This window comes from Hyperolius riggenbachi, chromosome 2 (assembly GCF_040937935.1).
Source record: "Hyperolius riggenbachi isolate aHypRig1 chromosome 2, aHypRig1.pri, whole genome shotgun sequence".
Taxonomy (NCBI): Eukaryota; Metazoa; Chordata; class Amphibia; order Anura; family Hyperoliidae; genus Hyperolius; species Hyperolius riggenbachi.
In genome coordinates, this window is record NC_090647.1 from 75,090,978 (window position 1) to 75,112,786 (window position 21,809).

General features: G+C 47.2%; 1 protein-coding gene across 1 annotated transcript in view; it reads left to right on the forward strand.

Moving 5' to 3' along the window:
• EXPH5 (exophilin 5) overlaps positions 1–21,809 on the forward strand; it is a 150,977-nt gene that overhangs the window by 77,701 nt on the left and 51,467 nt on the right. The window contains exon 2 of the mRNA XM_068266913.1: positions 701–861. Coding sequence (XP_068123014.1) covers positions 701–861 — 161 coding nt within the window. The remainder of the gene's footprint in view (positions 1–700; positions 862–21,809) is intronic.

A 21,809-nucleotide genomic window follows, 5' to 3' on the forward strand; every position in this document is an offset into this window, starting at 1 on the left:
ACATTTTCGCACAGTAAATTGTCACGCTTTTCATTATATATTGCGGTAAAAATATTGACATTTCCAGTTGCCGCTGTAAAAATATTGCTTTTTTACGTTTACGGGAAAAAGGCAAAAATACAAGCCTAATATTTGTGGAAATTCTTGAAATCAAAAATAGCATTTCGATGCGAAAAATGACTGGTGAAAATTCGTAAGCAATACTGCCAGCTATGTTCTTCTTGCTGTCCTATTGATCAGAGAGTGATCTATCTAGTGGTCAATATGGTTATGTTGGCAGATCGACAGGTGTATGGCTAGCTTTAGAGCGTGGTTTCCCAGTGTGTACTATAAACATTAGACTTGGCCAGGAGCTCCTGCTATACTGAAAGACACGTTTCAAGGTAACCTGTCTGGTAGCTACACTTCCCTGCATACATGTTCCTAGCTGTCTACCATCCCTACTGGACCACCTAACCAGCATCACCTGTATTGTGTGTCCTCCCCTTCCCCTGCTGGACATCTGCACTTGTCCTTGCACAGTGGGAGTGTCATCTCCGCAATCTGTGCCAGTGACGTTACAAAACATCTGGTCCAACAGGTTTTCACCTCTCGCGTCTGCTGAATGTCTAATGAATCTAATAAACATGTGTAGCTTTGGGAGGACAGATCTCGGCAAGTACAGTCACAAGACAGACCTTCTCCTTTCCTGTCATTGCAGCAAACTACAGGCTTCTAAGCGGGACGTGAAATGGCTGCACGGCGTCTCTGGAGAGTGGTTCGAAGAGATCCAGAAAAAGAAGTTTAAGGATGATCCGGACGTCAGGAGCTTGGTGAGGCCACCCCTGACCCATCATCTCAAGAAGAGAAGCCCTAAGGAAGGTGAGTCAAGAGAGGAGGTGGTGGGATTTCTGTCAACAACAAAGGGGAGAAATGACTTCCACTGATGATACGGTTACTGCAGACACACACACACATCTCATGATTGATGTAAATATGTCTGGATCTTCTACAAAAGGGAATCAAAAGCATCAGAGCAAAAAGCTGAGGTCTGGTGGAACTTCCATCAAGCATTGACACATGGATTTAAGATGATCCCTACTTGTCATAATTTGTATTTTTGAAAAGCAGATACAGTATATTGCAGAATATTATTATTAGTAGTAGTAATTCTAGATGCAATACGAATTCTACAATACAGTTGGAACTCAAAAAATGTGAATATTGTGCAAAAGTCCATTTATTTCAGTAATTCAACTTAACTGTAAATTAATATATGAACTAGGAACCCTGTGCACGTGTTTTGGATGAATTAGCTGATAAGAATCTGACACTTTGAGCCTAGAATATAAAACCTTTACACAATATTCTAATGGGCTGAGATTGATTTTGGGGTTCTCATAAGCTATAAGCCATAATCATCAAATTTATAACAAATAAAGGCTTGAAATATCTCGCTTTGCATGTAATGCGTAAATCTTATATATGAGTTTCACCGTTAAGTTGAATTACTGAAAAAAATGGACTATCGCACGATATTCTAATTTTTCACATTTTACCTGTAAAGATAAAGCTATTGATTTTAGATGATACACCAGTAAAAAAGAAGCTACACCAAAACAGAATACAGTCTTATTTCAGCTTACTGCATTTGACCTAGACAAAATTTTCAGATGTGAAATATTGTTCAAATAATGTTTCTAGTGGCAAGGCGGCGCAGTGCATAACACTCTTATGTAGCAGTGCTAGGGGGTCTAATTCTAAAAGCATACTGGAGGCGGCTAGGGTTCCCAAAAACATACTGCTAAGTTAATTGGTTCCCCCTAAAATTTGGCTAAAGGTGGCGACACACCATGCTGTAAAACAATTCGATAAACACAGTCATTTCTACAGAAAACTCGAAAATTTACCTTTTTTTTTTTCCATTTTTCTTGATCGGGAGTGGTGGAAATTTTTGATCACGTTTTCGCAACATTGTGTGGTGTATGGTAGATAATACACCGATTTTTAATTTTATAATGTAGAGAAGCAAGCAATTTTTTCAGTTTTCAATCTCTTTTTTTCATAATTGGGGCAGAATTGAACACACGTATGGTACCTTGGTCAGATTTTTCAAATGTTACAATCATAAAAATTGATTGTAAATCTTGGATTGAAAAGAAATGTAAAAAAATGGTATGGTGTGTGGCAACCTTTAGACCAGTGGTCCTCAAACTAAGGCCTGCGGGCCAAATGCGGCCCCCTGAGGCTTTTTTACCAGCCCCCACTCATAGAATGTATTACTTATAGATGCGGCAGCAGTGCTGGCCCCACGTTTCCACATGGAAGCCAGGAAGAAGTCATTCGCTGGCTTCCAATCCAATTTCGCATTAGGTGTAGAGTTGGGCCGAACCTCCGATTTTCGGTTCGCGAACCGGGTTCGCGAACTTTCGCGAAAGGTTCGGTTCGCGTTAAAGTTCGCGAACCGCAATAGACTTCAATGGGGATGCGAACTTTGAAAAAAAAAAATAATTATGCTGGCCACAAAAGTGATGGAAAAGATGTTTCAAGGGGTCTAACACCTGGAGGGGGGGATGGCGGAGTGGGATACATGCCAAAAGTCCCCGGGAAAAATCTGGATTTGACGCAAAGCAGCGTTTTAAGGGCAGAAATCACATTGAATGCTAAATGACAGGCCTAAAGTGCTTTCAAACATCTTGCATGTGTATACATCAATCAGGTAGTGTAATTAAGGTACTGCTTCACACTGACACACCAAACTCATCGTGTAACGCACCGCAAACAGCTGTTTGTGTAGTGACGGCCGTGCTTTACTGGTGCGCACCATGGCGAGAGTGCAGGGACGGATCAAGACCAAGTTGCGCCTGGGGCAAGGTCAGGTTTTGGCGCCTAAAGGTCAGGTTTTGGCGCCTAAACTGCCTTTTATTTTGCTGCCTTTTTAAGAATTCAACAAACTGCGCCAGGGGCAAGATACCCGCTTGCCCCCCCCTAGATCCGTCCCTGCGAGAGCGCAGGTTTTGGTGGCTTTACAGCCCATATGGTCACCTGGCTGATGTAGCTGAATGACAGAACAGTGACTGTCCAGCTGATCAAATTTGGTCTGACCACAATGAGGCAACGACCTTATTATCGTGGGTGTGCCCCCCGAGACACTCATCTAGGCGCCGGTCATTGCTCCATTGTGATACGCAAGGCCCTTCACCACGGCAAGGTAATGATCACGAAGGGGAATGGGCGCATGTACATGCCTTTTCTTTTGTTGTTGCAGCTGCCCGCAGTGCAGCCAGAAATATTAGGCAGTCATGTACACGCACCCGAAAAATTATTACAGCGGCCGCTGCTAGCAGCGGCCTAAAAAATTCAGCAATCCGCCTGGAGTCCCGGACCCTGTTGGTGGTGGCGGAGAAGGTAGTCAAGCGGCCTGCAGGCAGACATGCTGTGTGGAGGGACTGGGAGCGACTTAGTCTTCTTGGGGCAGGCCAGGCAGCCAGTCACACGGCGTGCAGGCAGAGATGCTGTATGTGCGGGGACTGACTTAGTCTTGGGGCGGGCAGCAGCCCTCCGGGATCCATGCCTCATTCATTTTGATAAAGGTGAGGTACTTAACACTTTTGTGACTTAGGCGACTTCTCTTCTCTGTGACAATGCCTCCAGCTGCGCTGAAGGTCCTTTCTGAGAGGACGCTTGCGGCAGGGCAGGAGAGAAGTTGGATGGCAAATTGGGACAGCTCTGGCCACAGGTCAAGCCTGCGCACCCAGTAGTTCAAGGGTTCCTCATCGCTGTTCACAGCAGTGTCTACATCCACACTTAAGGCCAGGTAGTCGGCTACCTGCCGTTCCAGGCGTTGGTGGAGGGTGGATCCGGAAGGGCTACGGCGAGGCGTTGGACTAAAGAACGTCCGCATGTCCGACATCACCATGAGATCGCTGGAGCGTCCTGTCTTTGACTGCGTGGACACAGGAGGAGGATTAGTGGCAGTGGTACCTTGCTGGCGTTGTGCCGTCACATCACCCTTAAAGGCATTGTAAAGCATAGTTGACAGCTGGTTCTGCATGTGCTGCATCCTTTCCACCTTCCGGTGAGTTGGTAACAGGTCCGCCACTTTGTGCCTGTACCGAGGGTCTAGTAGTGTGGCCACCCAGTACAGCTCATTCCCCTTGAGGTTTTTTATACGGGGGTCCCTCAACAGGCAGGACAGCATAAAAGACGACATCTGCACAAAGTCGGATCCAGTACCCTCCATCTCCTCTTGCTCTTCCTCAGTGACGTCAGGTAAGTCAACCTCCTCCCCCCAGCCGCGAACAATACCACGGGAAGGTTGAGCAGCACAAGCCCCTTGCGATGCCTGCTGAGGTTGTTCTCCTGCCGCTGTCCCCTCCTCCTCCTCCTCCCCCAAAGAAACACCTTGCTCATCATCCTCTGAGTCTGATTCGTCTTCTGCACACGACTTCTCTTCTTCCTCCTCCTCCCCCCTCTGTGCTGCCGCAGGTGTTGAGGAAACAGCTGGGTCTGATGAAAATTGGTCCCATGCCTGTTCCTGCCGTAACGGTTCCTGGTCACGCTCATTCACAGCTTCATCCGCCACTCTACGCACAGCACGCTCCAAGAAGTAAGCGTAGGGAATTAAGTCGCTGATGGTGCCCTCACTGCGGCTCACCAGGTTGGTCACCTCCTCAAACGGCCGCATGAGCCTGCATGCATTCTCCATCAGTGTCCAGTTGTCGGGCCAGAACATCCCCATCTTCCCAGACTGTTTCATTCTACTGTAGTTGTAGAGGTAGTGGGTCACGGCTTTCTTCTGTTCTAGCAGGCGGGAGAACATGAGCAGGGTCGAGTTCCAGCGAGTCGGGCTATCGCAAATGAGGCGTCTCACCGGCATGTTGTTTTTGCGCTGAATTTCCGCAAAGCGTGCCATGGCTGTGTAAGACCGCCTCAAATGCCCACAGAACTTCCTGGCCTGCTTCAGGACATTCGCTAAGCCAGGGTACTTTGCCACAAATCTTTGAACCACTAGATTCATGACATGTGCCATGCAGGGTATGTGTGTCAGCTTCCCCATATGCAAAGCGGCAAGCAGATTGCTGCCGTTGTCGCACACCACGTTGCCTATCTCCAGGTGGTGCGGGGTCAGCCACTCATCCACCTGTTTCTTAAGAGCAGCCAGGAGAGCTGCTCCAGTGTGACTCTCCGCTTTGAGACAAGCCATGTCTAAGATGGCGTGACACCGTCGTACCTGGCATGCAGCATAGGCCCTGCGGAGCTGGGGCTGTGTAGCTGGAGAGGAGAACTGCCACTCAGCCAAGGAGGAGGAGGACAGCGAAGAGCATGTAGCAGGAGGAGAGGAGGTGGCAGGAGGCCTGCCTGCAAGCCGTGGAGGTGTCACAATTTGGTCCGCTGCGCCCTGCTTGCCATCGTTCACCACCAGGTTCACCCAATGGGCTGTGTAGGTAATGTAGCGGCCCTGCCCGTGCTTGGCAGACCAGGCATCCGTGGTCAGGTGTACCCTTGACCCAACGCTCTTCGCAAGAGATGACACCACTTGCCTCTCAACTTCACGGTGCAGTTGGGGTATGGCCTTTCTCGAAAAATAAGTGCGGCCTGGCATCTTCCACTGCGGTGTTCCGATGGCCACAAATTTACGGAAGGCCTCAGAGTCCACCAGCCGGTATGGTAACAGCTGCCGAGCTAACAGTTCCGCCACGCCAGCTGTCAGACGCCGGGCAAGGGGGTGACTGGCCGAAATTGGCTTCTTCCGCTCAAACATTTCCTTCACGGACACCTGACTGCTGCTGTGGGCAGAGGAGCAGGAACCGCTCAAGGGCAGAGGCGGAGTGGAGGAGGGCGCCTGTGAAGGTGGAAGGGAGAAAGCGGCAGAAGCAGATAATGCACCTGATGGAGGAGGAAGAGGAGAAGGAGGGTGGCTTTGCTTTTGTGTGCTGCTGCTGCTTTTGCTCAGGTGGCCATCCCATTGCTGTTTGTGCCTTTTCTCCAGGTGCCTTCGTAAGGCACTTGTCCCTACGTGAGTGTTGGCCTTTCCACGGCTCAATTTTTGTTGGCAGAGCGAACAGATGGCTTTGGTCCGATCTGAGGCACACACATTAAAAAATTTCCACACCGCTGAGCCACCCTGGGATGTGGGCACTATGGGGACCTCAGCAGCTGATGCTGAAGGGCAAGTTGGCTGGCTGTACATAGGTGGCAATACATGGTGCCGGACACTGCCACCAGCTGTTTCTGACGAAGAGCTGCCCCAGCTTCTTTCAGCAACTTCTCTCCTCCTCCTACTCTCTGACTCCCCCTCTGAACTGTCCCCCTCTTCATCTCCTCTGTTGGGTACATACAGAGGATCCCTATCATCGTCATCATCGTAATCATCCTGCCCAGCTTCGCTTGCCTCAGACAAATCCAAACATGCACCAACATCAGTAGGTCCTTCATCCTCCTTACACGTTACATCCATAATGTTGCCGCGTAACTCAGACATATGAGCTGGTGAAAATTCATCTGGCTGTAACAACAATGGCTGTGCATCAGTGATTTCACCACTAAATAATTCTTGCGAAGTGTCAAATGCAGCGGAAGTGGTGCTAGTAGTAGCACTGGTGGCTGAGCAAGATGAGGTGTTCTGTGTCGCTAAATACTCAACCACGTCCTGACAATCTTGGGAGGTGATGGGACGTGCCTTCTTCCGAGCACTGTACTGTGGGCCAGGTCCACACGAAATTACATTTTCACGACCTCGCGCAGACCTGCCGGGTGGCCTTCCTCTGGCTCTGCCACTACCTCTTCCTCTACCTGTTTTGTCCATATCGGGTATGCACGGAGTGGTATATCACACTGCGTGCACTCACGTAGGTAAGTGGGTTCACTTAACTGCACAGGTATGCGCACTGATGCGGTGGGTTCACTGAACAGAACAGGTATGCAGTGGCGGGTTCACTAAACAGAACAGGTATACAGTGGCGGTTCACTAAACAGAACAGGTATGCAGTGGCGGGTCCACTGAACAGAACAGGTATGCAGTGGCGGGTTCACTAAACAGAACAGGTATGCAGTGGCGGGTCCACTGAACAGAACAGGTATGCAGTGGCGGGTCCACTGAACAGAACAGGTATGCAGTGGCGGGTTCACTAAACAGAACAGGTATGCAGTGGCGGGTCCACTGAACAGAACAGGTATGCAGTGGCGGGTTCACTAAACAGAACAGGTATACAGTGGCGGTTCACTAAACAGAACAGGTATGCAGTGGCAGGTCCACTGAACAGAACAGGTATGCAGTGGCGGGTTCACTAAACAGAACAGGTATGCAGTGGCGGGTCCACTGAACAGAACAGGTATGCAGTGGCGGGTTCACTTAACTGCACAGGTATGCGCACTGATGCGGTGGGTTCACTGAACAGAACAGGTATACAGTGGCGGGTTCACAGAACAGGTATGCAGTGGCGGGTCCACTGAACAGAACAGGTATGCAGTGGCGGGTTCACTAAACAGAACAGGTATACAGTGGCGGTTCACTAAACAGAATAGGTATGCAGTGGCGGGTCCACTGAACAGAACAGGTATACAGTGGCGGTTCACTAAACAGAACAGGTATGCTGTGGCGGGTCCACTGAACAGAACAGGTATGCAGTGGCGGGTTCACTTAACTGCACAGGTATGCGCACTGATGCGGTGGGTTCACTGAACAGAACAGGTATACAGTGGCGGTTCACTAAACAGAACAGGTATGCAGTGGCGGGTCCACTGAACAGAACAGGTATGCAGTGGCGGGTTCACTAAACAGAACAGGTATACAGTGGCGGTTCACTAAACAGAACAGGTATGCAGTGGCGGGTCCACTGAACAGAACAGGTATGCAGTGGCGGGTTCACTAAACAGAACAGGTATGCAGTGGCGGGTCCACTGAACAGAACAGGTATGCAGTGGCGGGTTTCATTAAACAGAACAGGTATACAGTGGCGGTTCACTAAACAGAACAAGTATGCAGTGGCGGGTCCACTGAACAGAACAGGTATGCAGTGGTGGGTTCACAGCACAGGTATGCAGTGGTGGGTTCACAGCACAGGTATGCAGTGGTGGGTTCACAGAACAGGTATGCAGCCAGACAGGAACAAGCTAAGCCTAACTAATCTTTCCCTGAGAGACAGTCTGCAGCAGCTCGCCCTACTCTGACTAATGCAGGCACACGAGTGGCCGTAATGGCCGCCGCTGCCTGCCTTATATAAGGGGGGGTGGGGCTCCAGGGGCTAGTGTAGCCTAATTGGCTACACTGGGCCTGCTGACTGTGATGTAGAGGGTCAAAGTTGACCCTCCATGTGCATTATGGGGCGAACCGAACTTCCGCAAAGGTTCGCCTGCGGGACGCGAACGCGAACCACTGAAGTTCGCATGGAACCGTTCGCAGGCGAACCGTTCGGCCCAACTCTAATTAGGTGGCACTGCTGTTCAATTGTATGGCAAGTTGTCACCTGGGTATGCTTCACTGTCTGGTGTGCAAAAACATGGTGGTGGTGGTGTGGTTAGAGGTAATATGAAAGCAGTGTGTGTACGCGCTCGTGTGTAGGGGGGTAATTTGCAGTCCATGCAATTACTGGGGAAAGGGGTTGTTTTGGGGGGACTTTTGAAAATACAGTATGTACTGTATTTTGAACACTGATTGCTTTGCGTGTGGGGGATTATGTTTCAGGCGCTGTTTACACTACCTAGGTTCAATGTATTGTTTTTCTACATCATTTTATGTGCACTCCGGCCCCCCAGCAGTCTAAAGCATGTTGACCCTTTACTAAAAAAGTTTGGGGACCCCTGCTTTAGACTATAGGTGGGACATTAGACTATGGCTACAGTATAGAAATAGATTGAGAGCTTTTGAGGGACAGTTAGTCTGTATACTATAGGTTTTACTATGTAAAGCGCAGTGAAAGGTGTCAACTCTATATAAATACACCATCGTAATTATAATAAATATTTGTTTCTTTTTGGTTACAAAGGACTACAAACTGTAGTAAACCATAGCGCTCGTGTATACTGTATATAATTGTATATTTAGCATTTATATAGTGCTGGCATCTTCCACAGCGCTTTACAAAGTATATATAGTTTTGTCACTAACCGCCCCTCAGAGTTGTATGTCCCGTCGTAGTGTACAGCCAATTTTTTGTTTTCTTTAGGGAAAGGCCAACTAACTAATCTGTATGTTTTTGGGCTGTGGGAGGAAACCAGAGTGCCCGGAGGAAACACACAGAGACACGGGGCGAACATACAAACTCTGTGTGGGAAGTGCCCTGGCTGGGATTCAATCCAGGGAGGGTGAGGTTTGCGCAAAGTCTACACGGTAACTTGCCTCTTTACACTAAGATAAATGGAGATGTGTGCTGCAATCCTATATTTTTCTGTATGACGTTTGCATTGAATTGGGAAGCCACTTGTATTGTGTACACAACCTGCAAGAGGTTAGCCTGTGTCTTTAGCCTCGTACACACGGACAAGGACTGTCGCCAGCAGGGACCAGGATTTGATCCCTTGGGCAATAGTTTGGGTCTGAGTTCTGTACAGACACGTCACTAGCGTGCAATGTGTTCTGTTGCTATGGAGGCAGGACAGCCAGTGGTGTGGTGGCATGACGGAGCAGCACGGAGCAGGCAGGGTGAGTTGGATAACAATGCCTCAGTCTGCACTTGGCAGAGACAATCTGCCAGCAAGATCTCTCACCTACGTATTGCTGTACACACACTAGATTCCCAGGAGAGGCCGCCCCTGTGCAGTAAGCCAGCGCCACTTGTGCATGAACCGGCATATACCACTGCACAGCCGTGCTCCTGCGGGTGCAGCACAACCACCCACTGTGCAGTAAGCCAGCGCCATTTGTGCATGCGCCGGCATATACCACCGCACAGCCGTGCTCCTGCGGGTGCAAGCACAGCCGCCCATGTGCAGTAAGCCAGCGCCACTTGTGCATGAGCCGGCATATACCACTGCACAGCCGTGCTCCTGCGGGTGCAAGCACAGCCACCCTTGTGCAGTAAGCCAGCGCCACTTGTGCATGAGCCGGCATATACCACTGCACAGCCGTGCTCCTGCGGGTGCAAGCACAGCCATCCCTGTGCAGTAAGCCAGCGCCACTTGTGCATGAGCCGGCATATACCACTGCACAGCCGTGCTCCTGCGGGTGCAGCACGGCCGCAAAAAGAATGTGGCCCGGACCTTCTGGATGGTCCTGGTGAGCTGCGGCAGGAGTGCGGAGGGCCCAGGAAGCCTCTGTAGGCTCCAGACGCTTCCTACTTCTTAGATAAGTGTTTCCTTTTTGACTAAAATGAAAAATGTAAAAGATAACAGAATTTGATGTGACTTTGCCTTTAAGGGACAACTGAAGTGAGAAGAATATGGAGGCTGCTATATTTGTTTTCCTTTTGAAGTGGACCGGAACTCTTGCACAGGACAGAAGGAAAACAGAGAGAAATGCACCCTGTATGTACTTTGAGAGTTTAGCCTGTTTAATTTCCTTTTGTTTGCGTCTAATCACAAGTTGTAATTTGATCTTTCCCCTGTGTCAGCTGACTGCCACTGCAGAGATGGCAGAGAAGCTCATTTAAAATCACAGGCTGTTAACAATATGTCTGCTTCCATGAACCAGGAAGTAAAAACTGTGCAGATTTATTTTTGAATTAATAACAGCTGTAACAAATAAATGTTTTTTGTTTAACCTGTTGCCGCCCGCGTTAAGCCAATGGCAGCGCCTAACACCAATTGGCGTAAAGTCCTGGGGCTGTGTTTTGCAGGAGATCGCGCGCAGGGTGCGCTCGCATCTCCTGCTTGGTGGGCGGAGCCTTCAGTCTCTGAGCGGCGGTAGCTGCTCGGGAGACTGTTAGACAGCGTAATCGCCGTCTATTTACATGTACAGCGCTGCGATCAGCAGCAGCGCTGTACTGGGGACAGCCGTGTGACACGGCTGTCCCCTCCTGAGCAGCAGAGGTAATCGGCTGTCATAGGCTGAAGCCTATGACAGCTGATCACGGGGATTGGCTAGCGGGGGGAGGGAGGGGGGTTTACAACTAATAAAAAAAACCCGATATATTTGACAAAAAAAAATTCAAATAAACAAACACACATAAACAAACAAACATTGGGGGGGGGGGCGATCAGAGCCCACCAACAGAGAGCTCTGTTGGTGGGGAGAAAAGGAGGGAAGAATCACTTTTGTGCTGTGTTGTGTCGCCCTGCAGCTCGGCTTTAAAGCTGCAGTGGCCAAGTTAATCAAAAATTGCCTGGTCTTTAGGGGGGGTTTAACACTGCGGTCCTCAAGAGGTTAAAGGTTATTATGCTGTTGTGTACCTTTTCGAGCAGAGAGGAGGTCTGAGTTCAGGTCTGCTTTAAGCAATACCAGTTCCCTGGCAGCCCGGCTGATCTATTTGGCTGCAGTAGTGTCTGAATCACACCAGAAACAAGCATGCAGACAATCTTGTCAGCTCTGACAATAATGTCAGAAACACCTGATCTGCTGCATGCTTGTTCAGGGGCTATTTGTTTAGTCTAGTCTTGTTTAGTATTGTTTAAAGCGGACCTGAGCTCAGAGCTTCCTCTCTGCTCTAAAAGATTCGCAACAGCATAATAACCTTTAAAGAAAAGAAATCCTTTGTTACAGCTGATACAAATCCTGCAATAAATCTGCAGTGTGTCTACTTGCTGCTTTCATGGAAGCAGACATATTGTTAACATCCTGTGTTTACAAATGAGATCTCTGCCATGGCAGTCAGTTGACACAGCTGAGGGATCAAATTACAATTTATGATTAGTCACAGATGAGGGAGAATTAGACAGGCTAAACTCTCTAAATACACACAGGGTGCTTTTCTCTATCTTTTCCTTCTGTCCTGTGCAAGACTTCAGGTCCACTTTAAAAGGAAATAAATATGGCATTCTCCGTGTCCCTCTGGCTTCAGTTGTCCTTTAACAGCAGCAATTCTTCAAGGTACTCTTGCTTTTATCTTCTGAAGGTACTTGTGTGGGGAGGTGTCCAAACATTCTTGAGAATCTGCCACACCGCAGACACTGAGCGACTCACATGCTTCTGTCTCTGCAAGTAATCCCAGACTGACACCGTGATGTTGAGGTCAGGGCTCTGTGGATGCCACTCCATCTGTTTCTCTGTTCACTGCAGATGGGTGATCAGGATATTGTTTGTGTTTGGGTCATTGTCAAGCTTCAAAACTAACTTAGTTGGTAATGCATGGTTGAAAGCCTTTTGCTTGTACTTCTCCTTTTTAATCCTTGTCCTAGTAAGAAGGGTTTTAAATTCTACAATTTGCTTAGCCCAGTGGTTACCAAACTTTTTTGGGGTGAGGGCACCCTTGATGGCTTTGAAATTTTTTCAAGGCACCCCTCGACAAAAGCAACTACAGAAATGCCATTATGACCCTTAGCAGGTAACGACTCAATCCAAGTAGTTAGTGATGCTGCTTAGGCACTGCGATTCCTCTCATGTTCAACTTCACCCATGGTTGCGGGGACTAAAGGTTAACTAGCAGGTAATGCAGCCAAATTATATATCAATGTGTGGTTGCATTACCTGATGGTATTGCATAAAGGATGGGGATGCGTGCCGAGGCACCCCTGAAAGGTGCCCGAGGCGCACCAGGGTGCCGCGGCACCCAGTTTGAGAACCCCTGGCTTAGCCTATAACAAACATTGTATGTAGCCTGACCAAGTTATGTTTGAATGAGTTACGATGTCTCCTCACCACACTGAATCTGTGGGATGTGATGTTCAAACAGACAAGTGGTCTTATCTTTTTTGTCATAAATGAGCTAGCATCCCTGTGATGCTGGGCATACACAGTGCAATTCTGCTCCGGAATCGATGCCGGCTCATCTGCGCGGGCGCATGGATCAAGCGCGGAGTCGATCCGCCGCGGTGATCGGACAGGTTGAATATTATCAATCGAGCCATCAGCGGCTCGATTGATAACAACTATCGCGCCATGTATGCCCATCATGAGACCCTCTTGATGTTGTAATTAGACATCCAATGACATTTATTGCAGAACATTGTACCTCCTTTTTAATGTCCAGTGTTTTTTTAAGCTAAATGTTGTCAGTATACAGGAATCAGTCTGACGAAGGTTTCATAGCCGAAAGCGTACTGCTTTTTTTCCTAAGTTAGCCAATAAATGGTAACATCTTGATTCAAAACTTCTTGCTTGTACTTCTCCATGGTGAGACTTAAGGCTCATACACACATCAGACTATAGTCTTTGGAAAATGAAAGATCACAGACCAATCTTACCACCCTTCATGTAGTATGAGAGCCATACCTTCACAGTCTTTTCTATGGAGCTGAACTCCACATCAGAAAAAAATCTTTGCAAGATGCTGCACACACAGATGCTGTACAGACACAAAAGATCAGTATCTGCAAAAGATCTGTTCCTGCCAAAAATCCATTCCTGCAAATTGCAATGATAGTCTATGAGATCTGCAGATCAGCATACACACATGATTTAACTGACATTCATCTGCAGATCAAGCAATCATCCGCAGATCTGAAAATCCATCCTGGTGGATCTGATCTGCAGATGAATGTCAGTTAAATCATGTGTGTATGATGATCTGCAGATCTCATAGACTATCATTGCAATTTGCAGGAATGGATTCTTGGCAGGAACAGATCTTTTGCAGATACTGATCTTATGTGTCTGTACAGCATCTGTGTGTTCAGCATCTTGCAAAGGTTTTTTTCTGATGTGGAGTTCAGCTTCATAGAACAGACTGTGTAGAGTATGGCTCTCATACTACATGAAGGGTGGTAAGATTGGTCTGTGATCTTTCATTTTCAAAAGACTATGGTCTGATGTGTGTATGTGGCCTTAGTCTATTCTGGTTCATTTTTTCATATTATCATTTGACTATAAGAAATATAACAGTTTATTGGATGGGGAAAAAAGTCAAAAATTTAATTTTTAGTAGAAAATACATATATTTACATAGAACTGTATGAAATAGGGACAAATGAGGGAGAAAGAGGGGCTGTTCCTCCAAAAGAGGGACAGTTGGGAGCTATGAGATTCATCTCCGTAATACAATAACATCAATAATATCAGTTTAGTAGTATCAGTAGGGTATTGTACTGTGTTAGCCATCAGTAAAAGCAAGAAGTTTGAAATCGGGATGATACCATTTATTGGCTAACTTAAAAGAACAAGAGTGAGCAAGCTTTCGGCTGTATAGCCTTCATCAGGCTTCAATCCTCTTACGGCATTTTAATTTATGCATATTTATGCTTGAAAAAAAATCTATGTATCCGCTTTTGATGTTGCACGTATATAGATGTCTGCTCCAATATCTTGTGAGCAAACAGGATTGAAGCCCAACGAAGGCTATACAGCCCGAAAGCTTGCTTACTTTTAAGGGGACCACACACTGGTCGATTTCAGCGAATTGATCGATCAGCCGCAAATCGAAGATCAATTGATTTCCGGCCGATTTCGATCGATTTAATCTGACAGGATGGCAAATCGATGGCCCGTAGAGTTGCATTGGATCTCATGGTCCAATAATGCCTTAAGATAGATTTCCAATAGATTTCATTCTGAAATCTATTGGAAATCTGTTCCTAGTGTGTGGCACACATCAGATAGAATCCTCACAGGCATCTGACAGAAATCTATCAGTGTATGGCCATCTTTATTCTTTTAAGTTAGCCAATAAATGGTACTTCTTGCTCTAATCAAAAATATCAGGGTGGCATCAGTCCCCGGCTCGTACAGGTGCAATGCAATCATAAAATGAGGAATCAAGCAATAGTAATGGTGCATATACACCTAGTGATTTTGCAGCCTGACCATCTAATTCAATAATTTGATTGAATCAGATGAAAATCGCTCGCCCGATCAACGATTTGATCGATTTCAGCCCGAAAATCAGTTTAATGCATTGATCGGACATGCTGGAAGAGCTCAATCACCAGGCCAGTCAGGGATTATAACGAAGACTAAAGCAAATAAGACACCAAGATCTGCAGGTATGTATAGTAGGGAGCAGTCCGAATCGGGCAGTTGTGCGCAGGCGCTGGCCCAGCTGCACACGTCCTTGATCGCATGGCTGGGAGCACTCTGCGCATGTGTCACTACTATGTTGTGCACATGCCTGGATTGCTCCTGGCCGTGAGCCAGCACCTGTGCACTTCCGCCTGACTCGCTGACCCAGGAGTAGCTGCTGGGGGGGGGGTTATGTGGAAGAGAACGAAGGGGGACGGTTTCAGCTCTGTTATCCTTTAACCTCCCTGGCAGTAACCTCGGGCTAGCCACCGGGAGATCAATGCAGAGCAGACGCAGTGAAGTGCAGCGGGCGTTTTTATTCACCTCCCCGAGGGATCCAGACGCAGGCAGCCATTCTACTTCCTCTCCACGGAGGCTCTGGTGAGATCACCGTCTGTGGTCTCACTACAGAGTTACAGCGCCACCCGGAGGACGGAGGAAGAATTGCAGCACTGGAGCCCAGGGAGGTGAGTGAGTGCAGGGGCTGCTGCTGGCTTTCTGGCAGCATGATTTTTTTCATGGTTTTAGGGTCTGAAACATTCAGAAAATACCCTAAGATCTGGAAATAATTACACTGCCTGGGAGGTTAAAGGCCCACTCCAGTGAAAAAAAAATCAGTTAAAATCCGACAGAACCGACGGGTCTTGGACTAGTTCATCTCCTCATGGGGGATTCTCTGTTTTTTCTTTGTTTTCAAAAACATTTCCTGAACCGCAGTTACTAAATCTAACTGCCAAAATAGTATGCAAGTGATTAGGGAGGCTGACTGGTATCTTAATATGTTGGCATTTAAACTGCTGTTCAATAAATGCTTTTAAAAATAAAGAAAACCCTGAGAATCCCCCATGCGGTGATGGACTAGTCCTAAACCTGTCGGTTCTGACAGACTTTAACTGCTTACTTTTTTCGCTGGAGTGGTCCTTTAAAAAACACTTCCACATTGAGGCAAAAGGGCGATCACACCAAATCTTGATTTTATTGATATTTTACTTTTGTTTTTTGCACATTTTAGAAAATTTCATAACTAATCAAAACCATTCATGAGGCTATTTTTAGAGCAATGATGCTCTGCAACATTTTTCCTGAAGTGCCTGAGGGTCGGCTCTCATAACTCCATTGTGCTGACATAGACAACTTTACATGTCTCCGGTGTCACACTGTGTTGTGGTGCTGTATGGAGGTGTGTCAATCATTGCCATGCATGTCAACGCATTCTGCTGCCCAGAGGAAAGGTGTCGGCTTGTGTGTACCACGGCACACATACATGAAATAAAGGAGCCTGGAAAAAGTGCACTAGTAGAATATCACTAAAACTAGCGATTCCGATAGTAAAATATCAGTAATATTTACCAATATTTTACTATGGCTAAACCTAACCCTACTCTCACACAGAACCCTCCACTACCGATGCTTAACCACTTTCTGTACTGCTACAGTAGATCTACATCATCTGTGGCACCTTCCAAGCTACCATGACGTAGATATACTGACTACGTTTGCAGCCCTGCTGTGCACAATCGGGTGCGCTTCAGAGCACACCCCCCGGCACTGTCAGCTGCATTACTAATTAGTGAAAGGGAACATGTTCCCTTATAGCCAATTAGTCCACCCTCCTCCCATGAACGATCGCTGCAGTAGTCAACAGCAGCGATCCTTCATCTGTCCCCCTCCGTGCAGAAATCATAAAAAAAATCATCCAGCAAGCAGCCTCACTCACCTTACCTCGTTCCTGCGACTAACCTGAAGCCCGAGCCTCCGATCCCCGATTTGCGATCAACCGCGTATTGCCGACTACTCGGGTCCCGGCTTGATGACGTTATCAAGCCAGGACCCGGGTAACCGGCGATACGCGGCTGAATGCAGAGCGGGGATCGGAGGCTCGGGCTTCAGGATAGTCACAGGAACGAGGTAAGGTGAGTGAGAAGGCTTGCTGGAGGTTTTTTTTAATGATTTGTGCAAGGAGGGGGCTTCCTGATGAAGGGGGGGGCACATCTGGCATTCAATAATGGGGGGTGGGGGGTAGGATATGTAAAGGGGGGTACATATTTACTTGGGGGCATTTGATTAACTAAGGGGAGGGGGGATTTAATAATTTGGCACATCTGGGCACCTGGGGGGTGCCCAGATGTCTTGAAACAAATGTCTTGTCTTGAAAAAAACGATATATAGATCATTTAAAGAGAATCGGTATTGTTAAAATCGCACAAAAGTAAACATACCAGTGTGTTAGGGGACACCTCCTATTACCCTCTGTCACAATTTCGCAGCTCCCCGCCGCATTAAAAGTAGTCAAAAACAGTTTTAAAAAGTTTGTTTATAAACAAACAAAATGGCCACCAAAACAGGAAGTAGATTGATGTACAGTATGTCCACACATAGAAAATACATCCATACACAAGCAGGATGTATACAGCTTTCCTTTTGAATCTCTACAAAGAGTCCCTTACACACTCCAATGAGTTCTGGGTCACCATGAGCTTGCTGGTTAGTCTGTACCTCTCGGTTTACAAGCCCTACTCCATAGAGCCAAATTAATCCATGCCATGCACTGATGAGGATCAAACAATCCGAAACAGTCTGTATGCATGTTGGATTATTATGGCTCTGTACAATTTAACAAGCTGACACATCATTGCATTCCAGCGGTTCTGGAGGTGTGTTTAGCTTCTAAGGGTACAATGGTTAATTTGCATATATTCAGCAGTGGTGCTCTGGGAGACATCTCGAGCTCACTCCAACCTGAATTATCGCAAATTCTTTCTGTTTTAGGAAAGCAAATTTTTGTTTTTCTTAACATCTTAGTAAGGGGGCTTTTAGGACCATTGTAGTCCCTTACACACTCCAATGAGTTCTGGGTCACCATGAGCTTGCTGGTTAGTCTGTACCTTTTGAATCTCAAAAGATCATTTGTGTGTTTACCTTCTGTCCCCTGCTTCTCTCATGCACTGAACATTACAGGCTTCCTGCAGACAGCCCTGCCTGTCCCTGTGTTTGTAATTCCTCAGTATGTGTCAGCCAGCTACTTTCACAGCCTAACAGAGGAGGATTGTTATCCAGCTCTCTTCTATCACTGATAAGATAGCAGAGAGCTGGCTTATGTAAATACACACACACTGGAGTGTGCATAGAGGGGCCTGCAGACTGTGCATAAACAGACCAGCACGGAAGAGTTGGCAGCCTTCCAGACACAGGCCGACAAGTCTGACATTGATTTATTACAGAGACAGTTATAGTAGAAAGTGCTGCTGTAAGGCAGAGCACATTAAAGAGACTCTATAACATGAAAAAGATCCCATGGGGGGTACTCACCCTGGGTGGGGGAAGCCTCCGGATCCTAATGAGGCTTCCCACGCCGTCCTGCGTCCCACGGGGGTCTTGCTGCAGCCCTCTGAACAGCCGGCGACAGGCCCGACTGTAATTTCAATATTTACCTTTGCTGGCTCCAGCAGGGGCGCTGTGGCTGCATTCGGCTCGGAAATAGATGGAAATACCCGATCTCCGTCGGGTCCGCTCTACTGCGCAGGCGCCGGAGACTTGCGCCTGCGCAGTAGAGCGGACCCGACGGCGATCGGGTATTTCCGCCTACTTTGGAGCCGACAGCCATCAGAGCGCTTGCGCAGGAGCCAGGAAGGTAAATATTGCGTCACGGCTGTACGGAGGGCTACAGCGAGACCCCCGAGAGACGCAGGACGGCGTGGGAAGCCTCATTAGGATCCTGAGGCTTCCCCCACCCGAGGTGAGTACCCCCCAGGGGACGTTTTACCGTTACAGTTCCTCTTTAAAACAGCTTTAGGAACTTGTAGGATGGTAGAAAAAACTTTGTAATTTTTGGTACAGAGTCTCTTTAAGTGGCACAAGTACAGATGAAGTTATTGCTGATTAAAAAGGGACGCAGCTAAAGCGTCAAAACTGCTCTGGTCCATTAGGGGAAAATAAGGTCCCTCCCCCCACCACCACAGAGCCGCAATTTACGATTAATAAAGTCAATTTTGACACCCGGTGGTACCCGATAGCATTGCTGGCGCCGAGGCATGCGGCCATGCAAATTGCACCCGCTGTGCAATGCCGTAATGTGCATATCAGCATGCCTCGGCGCAGAGGTGCCTGATTGAATTGCGGACGCCAAGGCATGCGGATATGCAAAATAATTTACCTTCTTTGCTGCAAATTGTGGTAATTATAAAAGCCGCAATTGGCGGCGAAGAAGATAAATTTCATCACCCAAATTGCGGCTTTTACAATAGATGCCCTTTTTTTCCGTAAGGGCTCCTGCGCCTTTTTTTCCTGATTCATCACGGCACACAGACAACAGACTTAAGTAGGCGAGACCGTGTGAGGACATACAGTAGCTCTATGGCAGTGATGGCTAACCTTGACACTCCAGCTGTGGTGGAACTACAAGTCCCATGAGGCATTGCAATACTTTTACAGCTCTAAGCATAACCTGAGGAGGTAGAGGCATGATGGGATTTTTAGTTTTGTCACAGCTGGAGTGCCAAGGTTAGCCATCACTGCTCCATGGCATATGACCTATGCATGTCTGGAGCCTGCTGTGGAACAACAAAACACTGCTGAGCCAATCTGACCCGAAACTTCGACTTCCGCACAGTACTATATATATTTGTATTTTATACATTTGTTAAACTTCTGTTCTGTAAACAATAGTATTGTGACCAGGTGCCAGCTGGATGCTTCCGGGATTTTGTCCTAAAATTTGCAGCAGTCTGGCTCTGCAGAGTCAGGAAGCACCTAACTTCTTGATCTTGTATGGAAGACATGCCATTGTAAAGTACAGTATAGCAGAAAGGGAACCTTAAGTTACATGATGAGATAGACTTGTGAATGTACAGTGCCAAGTATGACAATAACAAGGCGGTGTTCCTTTTTCTTCATTTTCTGCCTGAAAGAGTTAACATTCTGATATGCCAATGACAGTTTCTCTCCAGTCGGGACCCAGTTAATGAGCGTAGCTTCTGACTGTATATAATATAAAGTTCAATAGTTCATATATTTTAACTCTCTGGGACCATTGAAAGACTGTGTCATTGAGCAGAGACAAAACAATAAGTCTACTTTTTTAAGTTTAAAATTTGTGATATGTGTAATTAAAAAAGTCATTTTTAGGAATAGGAGGAGAGGTACAATTGTTTATTTCAGCAGTTTATTTTCACAGAGGCAGGGAACACACTTGACACACTTTTGTACGCGTTTTCTGCACTGAAAAACTGAGAACTCAGGTTAATCAATTGCATTTTATGCAGCAATGTTAGTCAATGGGACGCAGAAAAAAATCAGCATAGACCTGCGATTTACAATATGCAGTCTGAAAACGATGGTTTTGTTGCATAATATGCAGGAACTCTGCCAAAACGCACATAATGAAAGTCAATGGGAATGCAATGGATTGCGTCTTGTATGTGTTTTTGATGCATTTTATTTAAAAAAATTAAGATTTCTGAAGTATTTCCGCTTCCTGTTGTCTTCCTAGTGTTTTGCATAAATGTAAATATAAAAACGCATGAAAAACGCATCTGCGTTAAAAAAAAACGCAAACACAGCAAAAACGTATGAAAAATGCAAAAAATCCTTAATGACAACATAAAACATGACATAAAAAGCTACTTTTACATGCTATGTCATATGTGAACCCAGCCTGAATGTGTGTTTTGCACGCAGAAAAAAAACTGACATTCTGCATCATGACCTGCACATTTTGTCAGTTTTCTGTATCAATTACATCAGCTGCTGTGAAAAAATGTGCGCGTTTTCCTGCATAGAAACACACTTGCTGTGCAGAACATGTATGCAGAAAAACGCACGCAGAAAACTGAGAGACAAGTGTGTTCCCTGCCTTAAATACTTGCTGACTGCTCCACGCCAATTAGTGTGAGCAGTGCGGCAGCCCCAGGACTGCTCCACGCCGATTGGCGTGAACGGCCTTCTAGAGGGCTAGCAGGAGATCGCTCGCACGCTGCGCTTGCATCTCCTGCTTCCGCCTTCAGTCTCCCAGCGGCGATCTTCGTCTAATAGGGTAGTACAATGCTGCGATCTAAGGCAGCGCTGTACTGGGGACAGCTGTGTGACACGGCTCTCCCCCTGGGGGACACAGAAGCGATCGGCGGTGATAAGCTGAAGCCTATCACAGCCGATCACTGTGATAGGCTGGCGGGGGGAGGGAGGTAAAAAATTATTAAAGAAACAGGCTTTTTTATTTAAAAAATAATAATAAAAATATTTGTAAAAAAATAAATAAACATTGGGGAGCGATCAGACCCCACCAACAAAGAGCTCTGTTGGTGGGTAGAAAAGGAGGGGTGAATCGCTGAGTTGTGCAGCCCTGCAGCTTAGCCTTAAAGCTGCAGTGGCCTATTTAATTAAAAATGGCCTGGTCACTAGGGGGTTTAACACCGTGGGTTTCTGCAATCAGTATAGGACACAGAGGCACATTCGGCATACTATCACCAGCCTTTGCGTCTTTATACTGTCCCTCCAGCTGCCCCCCCCCCCCCCCCCCTGCTCTGCTGTCCTCCCTTATAAAAAACCGCTAGGCTAGAGACACACAGATTGTCGCTAGCTGGCTGTTTACATTGATGCTGCCACTCACCGCCGCTTCCCCGCCTCCTGTATATCGCGGCTCCCCGACTGCATCCCTTCCCTCCCCACCCCTGTAAGCTGATTGGGGGAAGCTTACATGGCGCAGGCTGCCGGCTGCGAGCGGAGATGGCTTCAAGGGGCTGGAGGAAGCCCCCAGTAAGTATATCATGGGGCAAAAAATGTTTGCTTCCTTTAAGGCTAAAGGTGC